The following is a 27,046-nucleotide window of genomic DNA, read 5'->3' as shown; positions in this document are numbered from 1 at the left end:
AGCCTGTCTGGCCCCATGCATCCTGTGCCCGTGTATGTACCCAACCCTACTGACTGACACCAAGGGCTTGGAAATAGGGCTGCAACTATCGATTAAGTGATTATTCTGTTGATTTATTATTAATTGATTATTTCATTAAATACTCACTTTTTATCAATTCAATTAATTAGTTCGATAAACTTCTTGCACCCCTAGTTGGAAAGCAGATGGGTAGTGACACATGCAGTACGTTTTTTGTTTGTTATTTATTACAAAAGAGGACAAATACTGTGTTCTATGACCGTACAGGACTTAAGGACATTTGTCTCAAATTACTACGACAAAAAGAAACCTGACATGCACAACACTTTTGATACAGCTTTCATTGCTGAATTGTCCCTGACGTCACTCCACAACATCCACAATAAATAGCATTAAATTACCTCCTCCTCGCCATGTCGCTATGAAACCTTTTTGTACACTATGCTGTTTTTATCTAACTGTAATTACTGTAGAAATGAGCTCATTCTGTCACAAAAGTGGTTCTTGAATTCCTTACATGTGTAATTCTTGGCAGCTTTTTTCCACATGTGGTGTTGGCATTTAGAACGCTTTCATCCATGTCATTTTACTTCAATAGTCCCCTTTTCTCTGAACTTGACTCAGTCCTTCAAGCAGCAACAATGGCTGTCAATATCCATTATCACACCACATCTGCGGTTTGAGAGGGTGCATCTAGTACCGTATATAGCCTCTGTTTGGACTTGAAAGTTATTTCTTGTAAAATGTTCCTCCAATATTCCTTCCTTTATTCCATATATTACAATTTGTTTTACTGCACAATTATTTTATTCCAAAAGATATCCTTCAAAGATATTCCTCCTCAGCATTACCGCAGCATTACCAGTACCACATTTTTGCTCTACAATTTGTTTTAAGTTCCTATTTCATTCCACGTCTTCCGAGGAAAGACATTTCTGTCTGGCCTCTGCATCTTCGAAGGTGACCTTCTTGTTTCTCTTGGGGTCAATCCACGAGTTGTGAATGACCACGTTGTTTGGCGCGGGGTCGGCCTCCACGACGGACACCACCCTCTTCTTCATCTTGCTCTTCAGGACCTTCTGGAACTTCTGCCGTGTGAAGGCGTAGAGCAGCGGGTGGAAGATGGTGGTCCCGTACGCCATCACCAGGAAGCCCAAGCGGAGCCGCACTGTGAAGTCACTGGGGCCAGTGCTGAGGATGACGGTGTTGAGCACCGTTAGGGGAGTCCAGCACAGGAGGAACGTGGAGATGATGAGGAGAGACATCCTGAAGACTCGCTTCTGTCTCTCCCGCCTCTCCCGGTGACGCTTCACGGCTCTCCTCAGAGCAATGAGGACGGACACGGACGTCCGCATGCTAAGTGCCGGAGCAGGAGCAGGAGCAGGAGCGCTCCCGGCTCCTCCCCGGACCCCCGTGCTGCTCTGGGACGCGTCCGTCGACTCCACCTGTGTGGCGGCGGTCAAAGAGATGGTCTTCTTATTGCGTGGCTTCTTCTTGGGAAGGTTGTGCTGGAAGCGCGTTCCGATGCGGATGTTAAGCGCCTGGAGGATCTTGTAGTAAGTCACTAGCATAACCACCACCGTGAAAAAGAATATAGGAATCTGGGCCAGGAGGTGGTAATACAGGCCCAGCTCTGTGTAGTACTCGTTGGTGTGGGTCACCACCATAGTCTGGTTGCCCAGGCTTGAGCCCGAATGGCTGAAAAAGCCCACTTCCATGAACGGGACCAGGAAGCAGAGGAAGGACAGTGCCCAGATGGACCCCAGGAGGGCCACGGCGCGGCCCATAGTCAGCACGCGGTTCGCCGGTCGCACCGAGATGTCGTAGCGGTCCAAGGTGATGGCGAGGACGTTGGCGGCGGTCGCTACGCTAGCGAAGGAGACGCAGGCTTCGTGGAAACAGCAGACCATGACCGTGTCCCCCTCCAAGGGGAGTAGCACCACCACAGCCGTCAGGGGGATACAGGACACGCATATCTGGAGAAAGACAGAAATCGTTTAAGGCACACGCCCTTCTTAACCGAGATGCTTCAGCTCATCTTCAGATGACTCTATGGCACTGGTTCTCAAACGTTTTAATTTCAAGGATGCCCATAACTCTGGGAGTGTACAAATGGAGCCGTATTGGTCCATTTGGTTCCATTTGTACACTCTCAGAGTTACAGACCTTTTTACAGGTCCATTTGGAACCCGCTCAAAGGAACCCTGAGGGTCCCTGGACCCCACTTTGAGAACCATTGCTCTATGGTTTAACCACTTAAACCATGGGTATTCAGCTAGATTAGGCAGGGGGCCACAATTGTAAAATGACTTGGAAGTCAGGATATTAAGAAAATAGGAAGCAGATATTTCAGTGTGTGTTGTGTACTGTATGTACGGGTCCCTGGCATGGAAGCATCTTTGTGAGAAAAATATTAGAGGCAGACTGGCAAGGTGAAGTGTTTACATTTTGGTTATGTCTGAGCACCCAGCTGATAAGAGCACAGGCTTTCATGATGCGTTTCATGAACCATTAGTTGAGAACTCTACCATCTTTCAGCCCAGAACACTATTTAGGATGAAAGAAACATACTGTGTAAAACCTTCAAGTGGATGAAGATGGAAGATGGACAAAATCCACTCAAAACTAAAACATACGAGCATGGCTGCAGATGGAGAATTCTTTCTTTGATGTAATGGACAACATCCTCAAAAAATACAGTAGCTGCAAATGGATGGAGATGGCATGTGATGGACGGACTGCACTCAAAACTCATCTGGTGTGCTCTTTTATGTTGATGTGGCACTGCAATGTAGCGATTTAGCTTTTGTTGTGTTTGTTTTGTTAAATGGCGGCTGGACAGCTACCGTCGCACCAAAAAAGTAATACAAATAATACATATTTTAATTGAAATCTGAAATGGGGCCACAAGAAAGCTCCCCAGGGTCCGAATTTGGCCCACGGGCCGCCTGTTGAATATCACTGACTTAACCCTATGTACTTAATTGTACGTCATAAAGCTAAAGTAGATCTACAAGCTCACATTATATCTTGTTTTGAACTATTTTTGCTGAATGTTGGCCTATTTTCTGCAGAATTTTCTCCTATGATGACTGCTGGAGTTCATGTGGTTAAAGGGACGCTATCATGATTTTCAAAATTATTAAAAATTACTTATTTCCATTAGCAGCCATTAAACTGAGAAGTATTTGTCTCTGAAGTGCTGCTGAAAAGTTTATCCCAGTGATGTAAAATCCATTAAAGTGAAAACTACAGCTCCGGACGTCCTGGTTTTGTAGCATTGACCTTGTTCGCTGTTTACAGAAAAAAAGCAATTTGGCCAATGCTTGCTTGTGAAATGCGTCATGGGAATTGTAGAAACATTGAGAAAAGCCCAAACAGAGAGACAGGGGAATTTTAAGAGATGTTTTGTTTATAGATATCCAGGAATATTTAACTGAAATGCACATCAACATTGTCATAGATATAAAGTTATAATAGATATAGAAAATATAGAAAGCTTATAAGCAGCCTTCTTCTGTGTTCATAGCCACCTACTTTGCTGTGGGACCTTTTGACACTTATTGCTATGGAAACAATAAACAATGCATTTGTGATGCATTGTTTATCAAACAAACGGCCCCAATGGATTGATAACGTCCATGTTTAATGCAGAGGCACAGGGTTGACATGATGACTATTGCTATGAAGAACTACTGTAGTGTTCTGTGTTTTGTTTCTAAAATAAATCTTGAGCAACACCATGGAGTTAAGCAGTATGTGTTGCATTAGGGGAAATTTGTAGCCGGCAGCTAACGGTTACCTAGGGAATGCTAGCAATCTTATAATTACATTTTGGTGTGGTGGGGTGAGGGGTAGGTGGTGAAGCACCGATAAAGAAACCGTTCTCCTGACGTCAGACGCAAATTCACATAGTTTGTGTTGAGACTTACCAGCACATCCAGCACGTGCAGGTTCATGGTGACGATGTTTGACACGGAGCTGATGAGGTTCTGTTTCATGCAGTAGAGGACCAGAACCGTGAGGTTGGAGCTCAGGCCCAAAACAATCTCCAGCAACAGGAAACCCGTCATAGAAACCTAAGACACAGGATGACAACAGTTGGTGGTCAGAGCATGTACCGTAGTGTCACAATCAAATTGTAATCAGCACAGTATAATTGACACTTGTGTTGTGAGAAGGTTTTACACGGCGTTGTGGGAGGTCAGGTGTTGTTCATGGAGTTCTATCAAAGGAAGAGCTTTCTGTCCTACCAAAATGTCCAATTAAAATCTCTGTTTTGCTTCATAGCCTTAGTGAGGCATCGTCTAATAATTGCATGGCCTCCATGTCCAATCTTTAGCTCTCCATTGTAAATGGAAAATGTGGGCTGTTTGTGACGGTTTGTGACAACAAACTGCACTGGGAAAATGGGGATGGCATTGACAAACTGGCTGCATATGGGCATGTCAACTAGTGTAGCAATGGTCAATGTCTCCTCTGCCCAAATGAAAATAGCGATAAATACTTCACCTATAGAGTGCAAAAATGCTTCACAAGAACAATGTTTGTATAACTCATAAAAAGTAGGTTTTTGCATGCATAGATTGATTATGAACTACGATCTAACTTTCACAATCTTCGTCACTTTCATTTTCACTTCACCAGGAATGACCTAGTTGTGTAGACTGGTCATCCTGCTCCCCAGAGGTGGTTCTATTTTATGCATATATTCATGCATAAAGCGGCTTGAGCTGCCCTGCGTTTGACAGAACAGATACTGACTGTGCAGACAGAAACTGTTCTAGATTACTTGGCCTTCCTACAGGCGCAAAATAGCTTGATCTGCAAGCTAACACCTTTTTTTGTGAGCTTGTAGATTGGCAATTTCTTGGCTTCCCTTTAGCTTCACTTGACATGATGTTTTATGCCAGTGGTTTTCAACCCCTTTCATATCAAGGTCCATTATTTATTGGGCGTTTGAGCCACGGACCACCGTTTGATGAGATTTGGACTCTCAAGACTTGAACCCAAGACTTGGAATGTTTTGTTATCTTTGGATACAGTTTTGTCCACAATTCCATGCTGTATTGATGTTGGTAGTGGTACCATAGGAGAGATAACAGTCAAACGTTGAAAAATAACGATTCTTTAAGTAATGCAGGTGTTTAATAATAATTTAACTCTTGAGAGCGTGAAATAATTTCACTCTTGAGAGCGTGAAATGGACCCTTACGGGTCCATTTGGTTTCATTTTGCGCTCTCAAGAGTTAAAGATCTACCTAATAAGGGTCCATTTGGTTTCCAACTCTCCATCATTCAGCTGGGGACCACCTGGAACCCCCTCAAGGACCACTGGTGGTCCCCGGACCACTGGTTGAGTTTTATGCAATGCCTGACTCGCATCACAGAATACAATTACCTCTTTTTATTGACTTTAAATGGGATAAAACTCCATGTTAGACCCCCCCCCAGATCAGATGTGTGTACAGAGCCACGACCCTACCTGGAAGCCGATGGGGTAGACCGCTTCTGAGGTGCTCATGTCAAGATCAAAGGCAGCCATGTCGAGGACCGACATGTTGGTCATAGTGAATCCTGTGGTCATTATCCTGAAGGATAGGAACAGACAGCCATTTGCACGAGTGCAGCAAAAACATGTTTGTTTAAGTGAGTGCTGCTGTGATATATATATATTTTTTTTTTCCACTAAGATACTTTGTCTCTAGAAGCCATAGTAACAATACCAAGACCTTGTGATGAGTAGTTTCTCATTGAATGTTATTTCAATTCCATTACCTTTAGAACTTTAAATGTGTCCATAATAAACAATATGATTTGGTGTGGTGTTGGTGTTGGTGTGGTTGCTACAGTTCTACTGTTCTGTTGCATAGTGCATACTTCATATTTTCTTTCCGCCTACGTTTTGGAGCGCATCTCCTCCTACATCTTTTAAAGCTGGACATGAAATTCAGAGTTTATTTGCATCTCGGCTCAATTTGAACAGTTTGAACTATATTGCCTGTGTTTGCGTGCGTGGAACCGGTAAGGCCACTAACCCTCCCTGCTGTCAGGTGAAAAGAAGCGGCTCCCAATTCCAGGTGTAAAGTTTCAGAGCAGTAGAAGGAACATGGTAGTCTGCCCGTTTTTTTCCCCTTCTTTTTCTTATGTCGCAAACCACGCTTCCAGGACTACCACACTTGGACGCTTTGGTCGTTTTGGCTGACTAAATGATGGAAGTCAAACCCGGTAACAGGATAACAAAGGACCGTCAGTTCTCTTTCGATCCCTATTTCACCTATTTCAACAAAAACAAAAAAAAATCTTTCTGATGACTTTCTCTATCACTTGAAAACAAGGCAGGCGTGAGCCCGCCAAGCGGTGCCATGACCACGCCGTCGACCCGAGTTGCATACAGATAGGGTGGGAACCGGTTATAATCCAGTGATGTTGGAACACTAGGTGTCCGGTGTCTCTGACGCGTGCTTTCGAATCACACCGCTCTATCCAAAGTGCCTTTTTAGCCTTTAGCCTTCGCCTACTTCGTTACAGCAAACAGTTAAACTAAACTTCTATTCATAGGAAAATCATCCAGCAGAGAAAGGGGGGAAATAACTGTTAAAAGCAGCAGCAAACAGAATGGTGTTTTAAAAGGTGATCTAATATAACTAACTAATATTATGAAATATAATAATTGCGTTGTAATCGCTATAGTCTTCTGCAGCAAACAGAATGGTGTTTTAAAAGGCACTTCTGATAGAGTGTGGTGTGATTCGAAAGCATGCGTCTCTGACACAAAATGATTGTAAAGGACACCGTAAACTCACCGTCCATGCATCCTGACGCCTGGGGACTGATAATGCTACATTGTCCATGTTGAAATGATAGAACAACCGATCAGTGTTTGCACCGCTGTGTTGCCAGAGCCGTTGGGCCTGTGTGTCATGTGATACCCTATATGGTTGTGCGGAGTCCCTCAGGGCGCTATGCTAGTGTCTTTTCTTTTTTCGCTCCACATTCAATATCTCCACAGAAAGCTGATCTCCAAGCTGTCAAGCTTGTATATCTGCTATTTTCTGCAAATATGGATCTGGGGGTTAAGTGGTTAAGTGTGTGCAGTCACCATTTAAACTAGCCAAAACACATTCCACGTTCATGACATGGCTGAAAAACACCAACACGTTTACTGTGATTCAAACTTAATCGGATCATTTTTATTTGTCCGTTGTGAATGCACCTTACAAATGACTCAACGGCAGACAAACAAATGACGACAAAGCATGAGGGATTCGAACAGGTGGACAACTATAAACTATTGCAGAGTGTATCTGACTTCTTAGGTGGACAACAGAGTGGCCATGAATCTATTGAAATTGCACATACATTTGTCCGCATCTAGAAATGTTGATATGAAATGTAATTTTTTTCTGCTTTTGAATATATAAAAAGATAAACTAGCCATTGTGAAAGTGAAATTAATCTATATTGGTCTACCATTATTGTACCACAGGTTTTGAAGTGCGGTTAAAAAAAAAGGTGCAATTTGGTGTCATAGTTTAAATATTTAATATCATTTTACTGTAATAGCTATACAACTGTTGAAGCAACCACACCTCAAGTGTATTGATATTATTCAACTTGTCATACTAGTATTGTTATTGGTGTCTGTCAAAATGATTGGTCGAGGTTGTAGCCTGGCTATCTAGTCTCTCAACAACTCACCCCTCCCTCGTAACAGTGTCGCCTGCAGCTCAGCGGGACTTGAGTTAGCCATGAGGGACGTCATCTTAGCATCCCACCATAGTATAACTGTCAGACCGTCGGTTAATCCACGCAACTTTGCATCGTTCAGTTGATGTGTAAATGTTTGACGGAAGTTCAGAAGCCGTCAGTGAGTTGCATAATCTAAATGACAGGATTCTTTCTCCATCGTAGTTTACCCCAGTGAGAGGAAAAAGGTCTGTTTGTGAATTGTTCGCTCGCAGAAATCAATGTGCTCCCGTCCCCTCTTTACGGGGGTGTGCATCACCACATTAGCGTGGTGCAGTTAGATCAATGCTGTCTTTCATTCACTGTTCTTTCTCGTTGTTGTCCTTTGTGTCTGGACTGGTGCCTCTGTTGTCATGTTCCCATTAAAATGGTACCAGGGCCAGAACAATCCTCCTCTCACCACTCTAGGAATGAGTGTTGAATCTCATCTTTCAGAGTAGTATCCTTATTTTTCCCAGTCTGATAAAGGTCCAGTCATGGTCCATGGTACCCTGTCAGGACTCCTCGGGTGTTCGTATGTGTCTGGGTGTGTGAATGGGAAGGAGAGATAGACAGACACAAGAGAGAGAATTAAAACGAGGCTGTAAGGTCGATGAGCCGTTCCACCTTCAACCCATGCGACCCCACTCAACGCTGACCCGGGATGACCGGAAGCAAAGGTCAGAGAGCTGTGTTGAAGGTCGTACAGGGCACGTTGGACACGGCACATGGAGATGATTTCCTCTGCTCCGACCAGAGTGAAGACGATTAATTCACGCAGAGAGTGACATCATTGGTGCCAATCCTCCTGGTCTCCCTCACACATTTTTTTACGCCATTCGTCCTGGAGAACAAAAGGACAGAGAGAGAGATTTAATTAACGTGTCTTTCCAAAATGAAAACATTTCCAATTGTCAACTGCTCATCTGTACTATCTTGGATTTGGTGCTTTCTGTCCTAATTGAACACGTAGGTGTGTGTCCGTATGTACACACAAGCTCACTGTTTGTATGTGCTCACACACTCGAACGTGTACATGTACGTATGTGCGTTCAGTATGTTTTTATTTTTGCTGTGCTTTTCTTTGATGGTCTCCGTCATGTGTCTGTTTTTGCAAATTACCCCTGAAGGCTGCTAACTGGCCCTTTGTGAGTCAGTCGCCTCAGCTGCATGACATCATGTGACGATCCCTTTTCCCTAGATAGAGCTTTATAGTACACCTTCACTCATGTGACTACGCTCATAGTGCTCCAAAGGATGTGTGCGTGTGTGTGTGTTTGTGGAAGTGGGGTTTCTACACAATTCAAATACTGAAAAACTCATGGCATGATTGGGTTTCCATTTCCAACCCGTGAGGGAAATACTGTATGTATTTTTTTTTTACACTTTATTACATTTTTGTGTTTGTCACTGCAGTGTGACCCAGTGGTGTTTAAACTCGGACGAATCGAAGACTTTGAAGGGGAACTCAGTGGTTTTACACAATAAAGTAAACTGTAGCACTTGTGAACCACATGAACACGAGCGTCCCTATTCTGCGCATGTCATATTAGGTGAACATTCGGCGAAAACAGATGGATCTACAAGCTCACGAAGTTATGACCTTGTAGATGGGTTGTTATAGATATCGTGTTACAGAGAGGGATGCTCTTGTGACTGAGCTCCCAGTCAAGGCAGTGAGTGAAGGTTATCACTCAAAAAACACAAAACGGTTGCATCAGTTGAGTCAAAAGGTGAATTTTACCTCTGCTTTTGGTGGAATCGTTTCCCCAAGAAAGATTCATATTTTTTTTAAATCATTGTCAATTCATTTAAGGGTTAGTTAAAAGAAAAAAGCTCCTTGATTTATTTGAATTCCTATAAATCTGTACAGATGGTATGTAAATGCAACGACTGTGGATAGTAACATTTCCTAACGGTGTCTCAACACCACATTGCACGAGTGTCTTGTTGAGAGATTAATGTCAAGAGCTCTCAGCCCAAGTAGATTTATGCAGTGTTAATTGTGTGCCAAATCAGCTCGATAAAGTGCCACAGATCCTGATGTCTTAAGTGTCTACGCACGAGAAGTTCATCTATTCCTGTGCTGTTTTGTTTGGCTTGTCACTGTGCAGAATACAAGAGAATAACTAATCGTATTGTCGCCTCATAGTGCCATTTCAGTGAAGCAGGCTTCATTTACGGCGGCAGAGGTCATTGTAGCTCTCATTGTCACTTGAACAGCAACTAATTTCGCTTCATTATTGTTATCCCTGCTTGTTAAATGGGCTTCATAGGAGCAAATATGAAGTGTCAGTGTGCCTGCGCTGTGGCTATATCTGTCTTTGGTCTGTCTGAAACTAAATGCATCCATCGATCGCGTGCGTTGGCCTTGCACACACTAGTCTACAAACACACAGATGCACATCGGCTCGATACTGGCTGATAACGTCGTTAGTATCGTATTGTTCCGCGCGGCGCGGCTTACCTCGCAGAAACAAAGACCAGCGCTCGGCCGTCCATCCGGCGGCCGCTGCAGCTTTCCCCCGTTTTAATCCTCAGAGGCAGCGCTAAGGTAGCGACTGCTGTAGCGGATCCCTCACTCCCTCCTCCTCCTCCTCAGGTGAAACGCCAGAGGTGCCCTCCGCCTATACAGATGAGGACACACAGTCTAATCCGTCCCCCCGTCGCCCCCCTCAACCTCGCAGATCTGTCCTCCTGTCACTGTGCCCCCCCCCTCCCTCCCTCCCTCCCCGTTTGCACAGAGATGCAGATATAAATAACAGGTTGAATGCCAGTCAGGCCGTTGAGCCCGGAGTGAAGGAAAGGAGACTGAAACTGCTGCTCTTCTTCCCTCACACACGCCACACGTTATGCTCTGCTCTCTCTCCCTCTCTGTTTCGCTCTCTCTCTTGCTTCCTGCCTCTGCGTATCTGCGCTCCAATAGCCCTTCCTCCTCCTCATCCGTCGCCCCTCCTCCTTCGTCTCTGTCCCTGCTCGCTCTCTGTCTCTCTCTCTCTCTCTCTCTCTCTCTCTCCTTCTTCCCATCTCTCTTTTGCTTTCTTTTACACCTCTGCGTATGACTTAATTGGATTCAGATATCAGATCTAAAGCCCTGATTTAGACTTGGTTTGCGGCGCGGCGCGTCTCTCAAAGGAAAATCAGCCGATCTACAAGCTCTCAGCGTGTCGTGGCGCGCTGTGAGCTTGTAGGTCGGCTATTTTCCTAAGGCGCAAGACGCCGGCACGCTAAGTATAAATCGGGGCATTATTTTCATTTAGTCTCTCTTGTCTCTCTCTCTTTGTTGTTTGTCTGGTTCTTTTCTTGAAGTGTCTGCTTTTATGCTGCCTGCATACGGGGGCCAGAGGGGCTCGCTCATCAACATGACCCTCATCCATGTTTCACCTACAGCTTTCTCTTTTGTAGCTTCCCTTTTAACACTACCACACTACCCCCCCCCCCCCACACACACACACTCACACACATACCCTTGTTTTTCTGTACTCGTGAGGACATCAGCATCTTAGGACACGATTTTATGAATGCCATCTTTACATTTTTGTTTTCGTTGCCATTTTTAACCCTTGCCCTAAAACCGAACATAGCCAGGCTTACGAGCTTAGATCGGAGTTTTACGGTCCATGACGCCCGGGTGTAAATAAGTATAAATCAACTCCCAGACCAGGAGAATTGCCCTCACAATGTCTCTTGTTTCTCAAATTCTGCTATACTTGAGGGCACATTTGGCCCTCACAAGTATAGTAATACAAGTGTACAATCACACACACACACACACGCACACACAAACAAACACGGATCTCTTCCTCTCCTCTTTTCCCTTTATTGTGTTTACCCTCTTCAGAGAGAGCTCAGCGTGGTAACCGTGGCAATAGAAAATGTTAATGGAAACCCTGGCATAACCACCACCACACACACACACACACCCCCCCCCCCCCCCCCCCCACACACACACACACACACACAGACACACACACACACACACACACACACACACACACACACACACACACACACACACACACACACTGGCAAAGAAGTGGCCAAAGTCCTGTGTGTGTGTATAGCAACTACTACCTGATGGTACAATGCTTAATTGGCCTGTTCTGCGTACTAGTTGGAGTTGTCGTATTGTCAATAAGCCTAATAAATACATATTAATATACTCTAATAAATCGAAATATATTCTTTATTGTGTCTTTAGTCTCTCATGTTGTGCGTTAATAAAAAAGAAAAAAAGAAAAAAAGAATAATTTGGGGATTGAAAATGGGTCATTTCTGGTTGGTAACAGCGGAGTATGTGTAAATGAGGCTTCACAGTCTAGCGAGCATATCCGCTCATTAGGCTATAGCAGTCTGACTGCTAGGGAAGAGGCTTCTTGGCGTCGGCATGGCAACCGCTAGGCCACCGGCTGGGGCCAACGTGGACCCGTACGTCACGTTCCCAATTAGAGCTGGCGGCCGCCGATCGATTAACCACTTGTACCCCAGCATCCATAGTCGATTCTACATGTAGATCGGCTATTTGTTGGTGAAGAGATTTGGTGTTGACGGAAAGAAGCGGTCCAAGTACAGCGCCAACTCACGTCCACTTTACTAAGTCTTGAGTGTTTAAGTGGTTCAGAAAATTCTTCTCGCCGTTACCCTTTTTTTTTTTCTTACCATTTGTAACTGTAAAGCTAAAGACGAAGATAGCTGATCTACAAGTAGATCTACAATTAGCTATTTTCGGTGCTCGGCAGCCATTTCTGTTGTGAGGATTAGGAAAATGGTCCTCACAATGTCTATTTCTCAAATTCTACTGTATGTATGGGACATTTGGCCCTCACAAGTATAGTAGTACACACACACAGACACACACGCAGGCATGCATGCACGCCCACAGGCACACACAAACACACACACACACACACACCTACCTCCCAGATCTGGTCACTGTAGCTTGGACGGTCACGCTGACATGCATCTGTTTATTCAAGAAATAAGCACAGATGATAGTTTCCAGTTTTTTCTGACATGCGTGATTTGGGGGGTGGGGCCTCCGATAGAAATCCCTTCAGAGAGAGAGAGAGATACACGGCAATGAAGTGAGAATAACAGACGGAAAGAACATTTGCATTAAGGCCGCAACTATTGATTATTGTGATTATAAGTGCTGTGTTTATATAATATTACATATATATCAACAAATCGATTAACCACGACTTCACCCATTTTCTTCATATAATTGGTCCTCAGTAATGCTCATGATAAAATGATACAGTTTTTTTTAACTCGGTTTGTGTCTCATAAGATGGCTGTGGACAGTTCAGAAACCTGCCACTGACATCAGTCAGTGTTAGGCACTTTTTTCTTTTTCAAACAAGATAATAAATTTTTTGAACGCGTGAACAATGGCTTCCATTATTATATCATGCCAACTTTCCCGGAATAGAAAGCCTGCCGTTTCTATTAGCTTGGATTCCCCATCGATGATGTCACCGGTAGGCGTGTTTCGGAACTGTCCAAAGCCCTCCTCTGAGACAGACTCAGTAGACAAAAATGGTGCCACATTATAATGAGCATTAGTGAGGACCAATTATATGAAGATAGGTTGAAAATAGAGGAAGTTGTCCTTTAGGTGTTGTGCATACATTTAGAAAATAGCAGATCACAGCGCATTGCATCACAACACTCTTTGTAGATCGGCTATTTTCAATGACATGATTTCTTATGACATGGCCAAAATAGGGATATATATATTAATCTATTATGTTGAATTTGCGATTGTCAATTAAATCGATTTGTTCGATGAATTGTTGCACCCCTGATTTGCACACTATAGTCCTCTTTTATCAAAGGTGATTGTGACTGTTGTGCACAGCCAGGAGGCTCCAATCTTCACGCCTAAGATTGCTTTAAGCATGTGAAAGAGGGAGGAAGGGGGGGCATAAATATTTAATGGCTGCTTTAATATTGCAGCCCCCATATCCAGCCTATCCCTTGGCTAACCTGTCTGGGAGTCTGCCGTGCCCACTTCAGTAAGTGTGTTGCATGAATGGATGTGAGCATTTGCATGCAATTTACACATTCATTTGACTGTGAGAGAGTGGACAAATGTAACCGAATGGATCCTTTACGGGTCCATTTATCCATTAGGACCACATTGGAAATATGTGCTTCATCACACACAGTACATTGTGTTGGAACTTGTATTTCTTTCGACAAAATCATATCAAATCAGCAAATGTAACCAAATGGACCCATAAAGGTCCATTTGGTTACATTTGTACACTCTCAGAGTTAAACATGTACTGTATAAATGAACGCTGAGGATTTTACTGTGTATAGCCATTTGGATTAGGTCCGGTGTGTCCCCAAGCCTTCTTGCACTTAATGGGGGTTATTGCCGGAATGAGTCATTGTTGATGTCTATAATTCGCAGTCCAGTGGCACAGTGAAACTCTTGGTGATGTCATAGGACTGTGTCTAATAGCTCCGTGCTCATGAAATGATGCAACATATCTGACTTTTTCAATTGAACAAAATGTATTTTTTATATCATCTTTCACTAGTATATTTTCCACATTCCACATAAATGTGTTTTTTTGACAACTCTTCCAAACACTATTAAACAATGTAAACAATAGAAGAGCAGGGAGACCAAATGCAACCACCCCAATGGTATACTTTTTAACATACTCTTAAGTATTAACATACTCTAACTATTATTAATTAGTCAACAATCATTTATAATTCTTATTATTGATACGTATTAACTCTCTCAGTGCCACGCCCCGACATATCCCGAGTTTTTCCCGAGTACCCTCAGTGCCAGCACGAGAAATCCCGAGTTTTTACTTTTGACTGTGGTCGCGCTATTCTGTATATTTTTCATGATCACTTTCGCTTCCTGACTACATCAGACTCACCCGGAGCCGGATGTACAAAAAAAAATTAATTTCCGGGTCACGTTGTTTTTCTCCGGTGATTTTCGTCCAGAATAGGGAAAGTCACGGTTTTTCACACGGTATAAAAAGCGAACGGAGAGGTCCACGTCTACTCTCTTTGGTCTGGGTGACGATCAGTCATCGTAGTCGAGTATCGCATCGTAATTTAGCCTGATCAACGATTGTCAAAAATGTCAACATCCGGTTAGGACCGGATATGACGTCAGCCTGTTTGGGAGGGGGCGAGTGAGCTAGCGAGATCATCAATGTGTCGATTTGTTGCTCTCTACTGGTAGAACTGTATTATGGGTTTAAAACCCCAATCAGATCATTTATTTGAATGAAAAATTTAAAAATTTAAAAATTAAAAAAAAAGGAAATTCCTGGCAGTTTGGGAGTACTTTATGAAAATACTCTTGGCAGTGAAAGAGTTAACATACTCTACCGTAAAATTGGACAAATTTATATTTTATTCACAAAAATAATTACATAATAGAACTTTAACTGGCTGAAGGACCAAGTATGAAGCTAAAAGAAACACCATTATGGGTGCTTAAGTGCATGCAGGTGGACATAATTTACATACGCACATAGACAGTCACATGCTGGTTTACACTAACTGTGACACATTGCATCTGGCAGTTGTATTTCCCCTGTTCTTCTTCCCTGCATATGTTATTGTTAGGAGGCTATTTCAGGCATTCATTTTCGATGTGAACTAAAGAAAGACGGAAAGAAATGGCTCCTCCATAATGTCCCTGAGTGAGTGCATGATTCTGGAACGCCGCTGACTTGGACCGTCTGCTATGCGTCTCTACTGTTGTTATGCTCTTTGTAGTCAACTAGTTCAGTGGTTCTTAAATGTTTTCATGTGAAGGACCCCCAAATTGATACATAATTGGCCCGCATACCCCCATCTGAAAGGATTTTGTGCCAGGGACCCTGAATGTTTAAAAGAAATTCACGTTGTGAGCTTGTAGATCATATAGGTTTATTGTGTCTAAGCTAATTTTGCTGCTATATTTAATTTAGCTGGGGAACCCCTCAAACCCCCATAAGGACCCCAGAGTGGACCCCCAGACCCCACGTTCAGAACCACTGAAGTAGTTGCCTGTGTGGCCGGTAATGGGTGGTTCTCCTTCTAATGCTGAACTGAAACAAATTTGAGTCAAAACAAACACTGAGGATAAACGATAATGATATATTGATCATATTGGCGTTTCACTTCTCCCCCCATCTGCGTTTATCTTCCACACCAGTGCAGGCATATACACCAACCAATTGACACAGTAGATAATGATGGACGGCACGTACGGCACGTAAGCCTACAGTCATTTGTGTGTGTGTGCATGACTCTACATGCATGCCTTCAAAGGTGCCCTATTACACAAACGTGTCAATACAAAAAAAAGAAAAACACTCCAGACCTCACTTGTGATGTCTCCACTCTCCATTCACATACCGCACGCACGCACACACACACACGCACGCACGCACGCACGCACACACACAGGGGGGCTCAGCTGGTGGACCGTGGTCGCAGACAGGCTTTGTACTCCGGCTGAGGCGGTGAGTGGATTGCTTTTGAATTGAATGTGGCTTCTGTCCAATTCCCCTGGTCCTGTGTGCCTCAGCCTGCCACCTGCCTGATAATGCTCTCACCGGGGAGCGGAGCAACAATCGAGCGGCCACCCCGGACAAACAGCGCATTTGAAATAGCTTGATATCCCCCCCCCCCCCCACCCCTATTCCCCCCCTCACTCCTCCCCGTCACCTCTGCATCCACGCAGCAAGTGTGCATTCCTCTGGCTCTTGTTGTGTCTGGTTCAGGAAAAGCGCAAAGGTGTCGGAAAGCCTGCTATGAAAAAAAGCTGTTCAATCCTGGTAATCGCATCTGTGTCAGATGTGTTAGATTTTAGCTATAACCATTATTTTATACTTTGGGCTATTCAAAAATAGCAGATATACAAGCTCATAGTGCGGCACCGAATGCCGTGCTATGGGCTTGTAGATCTGCTATTTTTGAAAATGTGTGCAAATCTTTGAATATAGATATTTTTTAAAGCGAACATTTGTAACTCAAATCTTCAGGAGGTCCCTGGAACTAAATATTTTGAGATGGGGGTCGGCGGCCAAGTACATATAATTTTGGGTGGACCTTGACATGAAAAGGTTTTAGCACCACTGATATAGTAGCATAATACGTTTTTCAGAAAACTGTTAGGATTTAGAAGACATTTTTGTAGAATCGGAAGCTCAGGCCTTAATGGAAACCGAGCACTTGAAACCTAGCATGGCTATTCTAAGGTAAATATTTTTCGGTGAAGAAGTTCAGAGCAGCGGTTCCAAACCTTTTCTACATCAGCAGGGCCCAAGCCGAATGGCTGCCGTGTTACAGTAAGTGGTCAGATGGGTGGGTCGCGTGCATTTTCAGTGCATGTTTATTTTAATGATCAACAATCAATTGTGTTCCGGCTTGTATGAATGGAACTAACATAGTATACTTTAAATTCCTACGTATCTGTTTCACAATTAAAACTCTTTTTTTACACACACACATATATATATATATATATATATATATATATATATATATATATATATATATATATATATATATATATATATATATATACACGTATAACATATACATCTTTTAATATAAAATATGTAATATATATATATATATATAATGTTATTTCATCATTCAAATCTTGTGTTTTGCCAATTACTTGCGGGCCCAAGTAATTTGTATTATTATTGTTGTTGTACAAGAAAGAGATAAACAAAAACATCTACACCTGCCAGTACAGCTTTGTTTGCAGGAGCATTTAGTAGATAGATAGATAGATAAATATGCGAGGGAAAGGTACTGACAGAGATTTGTGGAATTTATAGTTAGATGTTGCTACCTTGTTGTAGCCCAGGTCTCCCTTCTAAAAGAGGTTATTAATGTCAATGGGCAATGCCATGAATTTCGGAGGGTTCTACCATGGGGTGGACGAGAGGAGAAACGGGGTAGGTATAATCCTAAAGGAAGAGTATATCAACAGGTTGAGTTGAAGAGAAGGTAAGACAGAGTGATGAGCTTTTGTGTCCGGGTAGCTCAGTTGGTAGAGCTCTCGCCTTTGGAAGACAAGGTCATGGGTTCACCTCCAACTCAGCGTAGCACCAGGGCTTGAGTCCTTTGGTAAGTGCTGGGCGCTGATGTTAGGTGTGTAGACAGAAAAAGATCAAAAGATCAAATGGTGGAAGATGAAGAAAGAACAATGCTGTTTGGAGCTCAGGGAGGAGATAAGAAAGGCAGCCAGAGTCATGAAGAAAGTAGGCAGGAGTAAAAGGAGATGAGGGGTAAGGCGAAGAGAGAGGTTGTGAGGGCTAAGGAAAAGATTATGAGGAGTTGTATGAGAGGTTGGACACCAAGGAGGGAGAAAAGGATTTGTACCGATTGGCTAGACACTCAGAGGCACTGAGAAGGAAAGGATGTGCAACAGGTTAAGGTGGTAAAGGATAGAGATGTTCTAGCAAGCGAAGCCAGTGTGTTGAGAAGATGGAAGGAGTACTTTGTCATGTTTTAGCGGTGCGGTATTCTAAAATAATTGGCAAATTAACATTTGCTAGCACAGTTTGCATTTAGGGGGAGCTAGTACACATTGTGATAGTACTTCCATTTCATCCACCATTCCCTAATTTCATCACAATATTCAACCAATGTAATACTATAGTCATCACTTCCCTCCTTCTTTACCAAAAGGGTCATGCAATTGTTACTCAAATCTTAACAAGAAGAAAGAGTCAACCTCTGCTGGGAGTGGTTTGGTTTGGCAAATTCAGACACTTCACAAGCCACAGTCATATTACAAAGATAAGATTGGTGCACGAGGGGGTGAAGATACACTTCAAATCCTGCAATTGCATGCATGAATTGTCGAAATCAGCCAAACAGCCACTCAGATGCCACTGTACTTGTTAATAATTCCAGGAATAAGAAGGGGGGAACAAGATGGCAAGAGAGGTACTGTAACAGATGGCAGAACAAAGTAGCTTTAAATAGATCTGAACTACTTAGACCGATCCTGTTTTCATTTTTGGTTTATACTGTCTTTAAAGGCAGCAAAGAGTGCAGTTATATCACCACTTCTCTACTGCTGTACACTCCCCGTGGCATCCCTCATAATCAGTGGTGGACAAAGTATTCAAAAGTACAAATTATGAAGTACATTTTCTTGTTAATATCAATGCATTGCTCTATTGAAAAAAGTTTTACAAAATAAAATCAAAAGTTTATTATTATTGTCTCCGCCGAAGGTGGAGAATATGTTTTCGCTTTGTGTGAGCAAACATTGTTAGCCAAGCTAACATTGGGCAAGCTCCACGTGACACGTGTCAATTTGTTGACACCAATGCCTCTGATTGGCTAGAGGGACGCTTGACGAAATAAAATTCTATAAATAGGTGTGTCACTTCAAAAAGCCCCTACTTTTTGAAGTGAGGTAAAACAGGATCAATCAGACTTGATTGGAACAGTACCTTCAGTAAGTCCAAGTCACCCGTCTGTGCGTGTGTGTTTCCCTCTGAGAACACCTAACATTGGTCAAGCAAAGGCGCAGAAGGCCAAAGCTAAGAAAGCATACTCATCTACAATTGTAACGTAGAAGAGGACTAGAGTTGAAATGATCCCACAACAAAGCCGAACTCTTAATACGTGTCAATATGTTGACATCAATGTCTCTGATTGGCTAGAGGGACGCATGACGAAATACAATCCTATAATAAAAAGGTGTGTCACTTCAAAAAGCCGTTTACGTTTTTGAAGCGAGGTAAGACAGGATCAATCAGTCTTGATTGGAACAGTATCTTCTAGTCCAAATCACCCGTCCGTGCGTGTGTGTGTCCCTTTGAGAACACCTGACATTGGTCAAGCAAAGGCGCAGAAGGCCAAAGCTAAGAAAGCATACTCATCTACAACAGTAACACAGAAGAGGACTAGAGTTGAATTGATCCCACAACAAGACCGAAATCTTAATACGTATTAATATGTTGACACCAATGCCTTTGATTGGCTAGAGGAATGCATGACGAAATACAATTCTATAAATAGGTGTGTCACTTCAAAAAACCGTTTACATTTTTGAAGCGAGGTAAGACAGGATCAATTAGTCATAGTATATACATTTTTGTAAGAAATACATAAATAAATAATTTTTTGGATCTCTTTTTTTCATCCTATCTTTTTTTAAACATTTTTTTAAACATATTTTTAAACATTAGAAGACAAAATATGATTTTTAAATCATTTTTTTTTAAATAAATATTTCTTTAACATACACCTTTTTATTTAACTACAGTATATATCTTTTACTCTACTGTATCTCATTAGTTATTGCTATGATAATATAATTGCTATAGTCTGCTGGCGGAGACTTGTGCTCCGAGGAGCACATTTTCTAGTTTAAAAATGTATTTAGATATTTTTTTAACCCGCGATACGCTGTCAGGTTGGATTACCAGCCTAGGTGGTTACGCCAACCACGCCAGCCGTCCGGGCCAATATTTCTATTTGAAGTGTAGCGGAGTGAAAGTCCAGACAGTCAAAAATTTAATAAATAAACTACATAAAATACATGGTTATGGTACTGTACATAAAAATGTACTGTACTCAAGTAAATGTCCACCACTGCTCATAATGGAGACGTGTGAACCTTTCAGATGGCACGTGTGGAATATGAAATATCAGAGAGGTTAATGTCCCACTGGGAGACACATTCTGAAGAAGACCTAGTTATACGTTTATACACTATTGGAGCAGATTAACTTGAACAGTGTGCGGACTCCATTTATTTGATTGGGGACACACATTTCTGCTTACATAAACCGATGATGAGTACACTCATCATCATCAGCAGCAGCTGTGGATGAGCGAGGGATTTACCAAGGAGTTGAATTAATTGGAAAGTAAGTTGATTGAGTCTATACTTTATTAAGCCCTAAGGGCTTATTTCCATTGAAGGTTGAAGAGCCGTTCCAGCTCGGGACCCAAATATGAAATGTTGAATCGCACACTGAAATTGACAGAACACATGACGGCACTAAGAGAATGGTGAAACACCTGCTGTCTCCTGCCCTCTGTGTGTGTGTGTGTGTGTGTGTGTGTGTGTGTGTGTGTGTGTTTACTTGTACAATACTTGCGAGGGCCAAATGTCCCCACAAGTATAGTAGAATTTGAAAAATAGACATTGTAAGAGTGTGAGGACCTTTTTCCACATACATTTGATCCTCACAAGCTACTTGTTTGTTTTATGAAAAAAAAAAAAAAAAGATTAGTGGAGTTGTGCTTACAATTAGGAAAAGATTCAGATTGGGGTTAGGATTAGACATTATAGAGGTTAGGTAAAGTTTTGATGTCCTCATAAATGTAGTAATAGAAACATGTGTGTGTGTGTCCTACAGATTACCTGTCCCAGGGGGTGGACCTGAGTGGGATTGAGGTGATTGAGAATGAGCTGCTCCTCATTAGCAGAGCCAGGCTGGAGGTAGAGAACCAGGCCAAGAGACTTCTGGAGCAGGGCATGGAGATACAGGTATACCACACACACACGCATCCTCCAGATGGGATGCCAAAATTCCACTGGAACAGAACATTTTACTTCTTACGTCTTTCTCCCTCTTCCAATTCAATTCACTTCAATTCAAAGGGGCTTTATTGCCATGAGAAAACATACGTTTACATTGCCAAGTGGAACAAAACAGTCAGAACAAAACCATACATTATCTACAATTAAAATGGAATAAAGACATGTCTGTGTAAACAGACTCAGTAAAATTAGCTTAGAAAACTAGCTTACGAAATCTCTCTCTCTCTCTCCCCCTGCGTGTCCTTCCAGAACCAACACTTTTACACTGGTTCTCAACATAGGGCCTGAGGACCCCCAGGGGACCTTGAGGTGGTTCCTGGGGGTGCATCAAAATGAGGAGCAATTTAAACACTTGTGCCCTTTTTGTATTTATTAGGCATTCGAAAATGGTTGATCTACCAGCTCACAATAGGTCGCGGTGTGAGGTATTGTGAGCTTGCAGATCTGCTACTTAAGAAAAATTTATGTGAAATCTTGACAATACTTCTCTTAAGTAAGGGGGTGCCCACACACAATCTTTTCAAATGGGGCTCGCAGCCAAATACGTAATACATTTGGGACCCCTTTAAAAATATATTATATTATTCCTCTCCCTCCCATCCTTGTTGAGCTTTCTAGTGTTTTATGTCAAACATGAATGTTTTTACCTATTCAAAGAAACAGAGAGAGATATATAAACTTTATATAAACTTTATTACAGGGTCATAACTCATGGCCCACATGGTAGAACAATACATAACAATTATAGATAGATGTATAGATAGATACACAGAGAGAGAGGGAGAGAGAGGGGAGTACAGTATACATACAAGGCTGTCATCTGCCCCAGAAAACCTAGTTCTCTAGAGAACAGTGTCCTGTTTCAGAAACCTTTACTGTGTGTGTGTGTGTGTGTGTGTGTGTGTGTGTGTGTGTGTGTGTGTGTGTGTGTGTGTGTGTGTGTGTGTGTGTGTGTGTGTGTGTGTGTGTGTGTGTGTGTGTGTGTGTGTGTGTGTGTGTGTGTGTGTGTGTGTGTGTGTGTGTGTGTGTGTGTGTGTGTGACAGTCTGTTCACTGTCAGCGATGACATGTTGCCAGAGCTGGGGGGAGAGCTGTGTTTCTCAGAAGCAGCCATGTTGTTCTGCTCTGCTCATCACCAGTCACCATTGTACAGATGATGATAAGGAAATCATACAAAACACTCTCTCCCTTTTTCTGATGGGAGAGACACCCTTGGGCTTCATGGATGGCAATTATGAAACATAATCTTGTTTGCCATTAAGGGCAGCGGTTCCTGACCTTTTTCTGCTTCAGGGCCCACTCAAACATCTAAAAGGCATTCGCGGCCCACCCAACTGACCACTTAACACGTCAAGTGGTCGGATGGGTGGGCCGCTTGCATTTTCAGAGCATACAATACGATACAATAATACTTTATTGTCAGTTTGCACTGAAATTTGTCTTGCGACCCAACAGCCATGTATGCAACATATAACAGTACACACATTTGACATGACACAAGCAAACAACTAAATGCATACATAAAGACATGCAAAGACAAGAGCAATGTCCACCACTCAGCCTACCCCTGGCCTATAACTCCTGATTAAGCCTCAATGTCGTCTGATGGACAAAGGACCTCTTCAGTTTGACCTTATCGTATGTAGGAACACCGTATCTCCTTCCTGAAGGCAGCAACCTATATTCTCCATACAAAGCATGGCTAGTGTTTGAAGTGATATTCCTTGCCAACCTTATCATACTGTTATTATACGTAGATGTATAGAGCCTCTGAAGTGGTTGTCCAACAATCTTTGAACAAATGTTCACTTGCTGCAGCAGTTGTGACTTTAAAGCTACAGACAGACATCCATACCAGGTGGTACTACAGTACTGCAGAACACTCATAATAACAGAAGTGAAAAACAAAAGAAGAATCTGTCTACTAGCACCAAAAGATCTCAGACGGCGAAGGAAATAGACTCTTTGTTTTGTCTTCTTACCCACTGATTCAATCTGGTCTTTCCATGACAAAAGGTGGTCTATTACTACTCCTAGGTATGTATACGAACATACCTGGTTGATCTGTTCACTATGAATAGTAATGGGTCATGAATAGCATGTTTATTTTAATGATCAATAGATTCATAGTATACTTTAAGTTCTTATTTATCTGTATCACACCGAAAACCCACTTTCCAAGGTTTTAAAGAAAGAATGCCATGATTTGTTTTTACATGAATTATTTTAATATTAATGTCATATTATCATTAAAAGTGTTTTGCCAAATATGCCAATTATTCGGGGCCCACATTCAATATCCTCACGGCCCACCAGTGGGTCCCGGCCTACAGGTTGGGAATCACTGCAATAAGGGATTATGGTTTTGTGTTTTGACCAAGAGATGGAGATAGAGAGACAGTTCTATCTGAGCTTTGCTGGGTGCCACAGTAGACCAAGTATCACAATAGTCGCGACAAGATAAAACAGGGACTAACTTTTGGCTAGATGTTTGCGATGGCTTCTTCAAAAATTAAACAAACCCACAGTATAATGATAATGAATTTCATTTTCATTGTATAGCGCTTTTCAAAACCAAGTTCCAAAGTGCTGTACAGAGCAAGGTTAAAAACAACAGACAACAAAGCAAAATAAAAAAAAATGCTTTCAGGACAATCACATGTTATGTAAAACGGTTAAGAAAACACTTTTTTCATGTCAAGGACCACTCAAAATGATATGTATTTGGCCGCGGACCCCCATCTCAAAATATTTTGTTCCAGGGACCCCCAGAAGCAAAGAGTTTTTTTTTAGTTAAAAATGTATAAATCAGGCGCTCGGGTGGTAAAGTCCCTGCCCATCACCACGGAGGTTGTGGGTTGAATCCACCGTGGTGCATCCGGCTTTGTCGGACGTCTATGCAAACACAATTGGCCCGTGTTCAGGGGAGGGAAGCCGGGCGGGGAGGGTGATATCAGTATACTGCATGTACTCCTACGGGCTGGGGCGGCTGTCAGCGGCCGTCAGCGGGGAGTGTTGGGCGGGAAGTATAGAACAAAGGCTCTACGTCCTCCCGGTGGGGGCTCCTCACTGGCAGGTGAGTCAGTAGGATACAACAGCAGTGACAACACAGAAATGTGTGTGGGGATCAATCAATTGGCACACGGACTAAATTGGGGAGAAAAATGGGGTAAAAAATTATTGGCTACTCTAAATTATAGAAAAAAAAGAAAAGAAAAAAAATCATATACATATTCAAAGATTTGCACACATTTTCCACAATTTCCAAAAAATAGCAGATCTACAAGCACTCGGTGCTGTGCTATGAGCTTGAATATCTGCTATTTTTTGAATAGCCCAAAGAAATCTAAAAATGACAGAGATCTTAACGGATTAAACAGAGGCACGGATAGTGCTAACCTTCCACAGCCTAGGTGTCCGGGCAGCAAAGGCCCGATCGCCCCGGGTAATTAGGCGAGTTATAGGGACCTCCAGGAGGGCCTTATCTGAGCATCTAAGGATGCGCTCAGGCTTATGAGGGATCAGCATATCGGAGCTATAACTGGGAGGCAGTCAATGCAGGGCTTTATATGTAATAAGTAAAATTGCTCCTGGAGCTCACAGGCAGCCAGTGAAGAGCAGCTCGTCACACCCAGATTACGGGCCGCACGTGTAACATTTGCGGAAAGGGAACCAAGGTGTAAAGTGGAGGGAGAGGGTTGAGCTAGGGGGGCCGAATAAAATGATCTCCGATTTTGACTAATTTAACTGGAGGAAATTCGGGGTCATCCAGTGCTTGATGTCGGAGAGACAAGCCAAAAGACGTGACGTATATCCTGCACCAGGTTTTAGTGTAATGTAGAGCTGCGTGTCGTCAGAGCTGCATGTCGTTAGCGTAGCAGTTAAAATGTATGTCGAGACTGCGAAAGATGTTGCCAATGGGAAAGCATGTCAATAGAGAACAAAAGCGGACCTAGGATTGCTACCTGTTGGACCCTGCATGTGAAGGGGGCCCGAGAGGAGGAGGCCTCTCCAATTACGACGGCAAAGCTCCAGCCCGTGAGGTATGAGCTAAGCCAGTCCAGTGCCACATCATTGATGCCAACTCAGTGTTCTAATCTTTCAATTAAAATGCAGTGGTCCAATGTATCAAAAGTGGAGCTGAGATACTTTGAAATACAGTCTGCAGTAATGTCAAGTATACCGTGAGTCACAGTCGAGGGGCTAAACATGCCAGACCGCCAGTATGTTGGTCCTTTAATACGATTGTTAGGCTTAACTGAGATAAACTGTCGACAGCACTGCCATGAACGGACATGTCAAGAAATAATTTGGTCAAAGAGTATGGTTCTAGGAAAATGCAATAACTGAGCCTTGAGACACTCCAATCTTAATCAAGGGCGCATAATCAAAGAAAGATTATTAAGTGTGCCCCCTAAGGTTTTTCCTCTACACTAAATATCTTGAAATAGACAATCTGCAAGCTCGCAAGAGAAAGCTTGTAGATATTTGATGCTATTTTTGTCGAATTTTATCACCAGAATGTGCTAGGGTTTTAATTGGTTACAAGATATATCCGCTGCTAGTCTCACTTCATGAAGATTTGTGTTTTGAGTTGAAGAGAAGGCATGCAGGGTGCTGTTGCGTGCTACTGTCGTGTTACTAAACGTGTTTAGTAACACGACAGTGAAAACGAATGAGACAGTTGGAGATGAGGAAGAGGTGGAGAAAGGATAAGAGGTAGCTGCTAGTACCAGTGGTGGAAAGTAACTAAGTACATTTACTCAAGTAATGTACTTAAGTACAATTTTGAGGTACTTTTACTTGACTGGAGTATTTCCCATTTTCAATACTTTTACTTCTACTTTGTAGATTTTTATTATTATTACGAGACATACATTAACCACTTCAGCCCTATATACATTTTGTCCATTTGAAAATAGCTGAGGCACAAGCTCACAATGCGTCGCTTTTAGAACGGCTATTTTCAAAATATTTTTATACATTTGAAAACTTGTGAAATGGGACATTCTGAATTATGAGTACTTTCTACTTTTGGTATATTTTGATACCAATGCTCTTGTACCTTTACTCAAGTAAATTTTGAATTCTGGACTTTTACTTGTAACAGAGTATTTCTACATTGATACTTTTGCCTAAGTAAGAAAATTGAATACTTTTTCCACCGCTGGCTGGTACCAAAGGAGATATAAATGAACCAGTATGTGTTTGAATGAATGCAAAAGCATTCCTGACTTTCTCTCAGTCACACATAACACAATTATCGTCGCTGTCGGGTGGAAAAGTGTCCCAAAGCATTACTTGGGACATTTTTACTAAGAAAATGGTTCCAATGTAGTTATTATCTAGTCACAAGCTCGTGTTAATACTTGTCATTGGTTCAGTATTTAGATATATAGATAAACGGAATCACTTTCAAAATGTAAAATAAATATCGTAAATAGCCGTTCAACACTTTTGGATGACTACTGTGAGCTTGTAGATCGTCTGTTTTCGGCTTTAGGGTTAAAATGGTGAAAACATTTAAAACATGGCATTCATAAAATTGTCGTCCTAAAACATTGATGTCCTCACAAGTATAGTAATACAAACGTGTGTGTGTGGGTGTTGGGTTGGGGGGGGGCGTGCACACGCGTCTGTGTGTGTGCATGTGGGCAAACAGTGACGGAAAGGGTGTTTAACATGCTGTAATTCAGTGGAGTGTGAACCAACAGGCTGTTCACATTGGCCAATTCTG

General features: G+C 42.4%; 2 protein-coding genes across 2 annotated transcripts in view; one reads left to right on the top strand and one right to left on the bottom strand.

Annotated features, from left to right (window-relative positions):
- cog5 (component of oligomeric golgi complex 5) overlaps positions 1-27,046 on the top strand; it is an 85,660-nt gene that overhangs the window by 21,664 nt on the left and 36,950 nt on the right. Inside the window, exon 7 of the mRNA XM_080420665.1 lies at positions 21,126-21,256. Coding sequence (XP_080276791.1) covers positions 21,126-21,256 — 131 coding nt within the window. The remainder of the gene's footprint in view (positions 1-21,125; positions 21,257-27,046) is intronic.
- Positions 782-8,512, bottom strand: gpr22a (G protein-coupled receptor 22a). Its single transcript, XM_080421333.1, has 4 exons — positions 7,723-8,512; positions 5,507-5,612; positions 3,954-4,100; positions 782-1,997 (listed from the first exon to the last, which is right to left on the bottom strand). The coding sequence occupies exons 2-4, from the start codon at positions 5,606-5,608 to the stop codon at positions 927-929; spliced, it is 1,320 nt and encodes a 439-aa protein (XP_080277459.1). The 5' UTR covers positions 5,609-5,612; positions 7,723-8,512; the 3' UTR covers positions 782-926.

Source organism: Gymnoscopelus braueri, assembly GCF_963280865.1.
Source record: "Gymnoscopelus braueri genome assembly, chromosome: 23".
Lineage (NCBI taxonomy): Eukaryota > Metazoa > Chordata > Actinopteri > Myctophiformes > Myctophidae > Gymnoscopelus > Gymnoscopelus braueri.
This window is presented reverse-complemented; position numbering and strand designations above follow the sequence as displayed.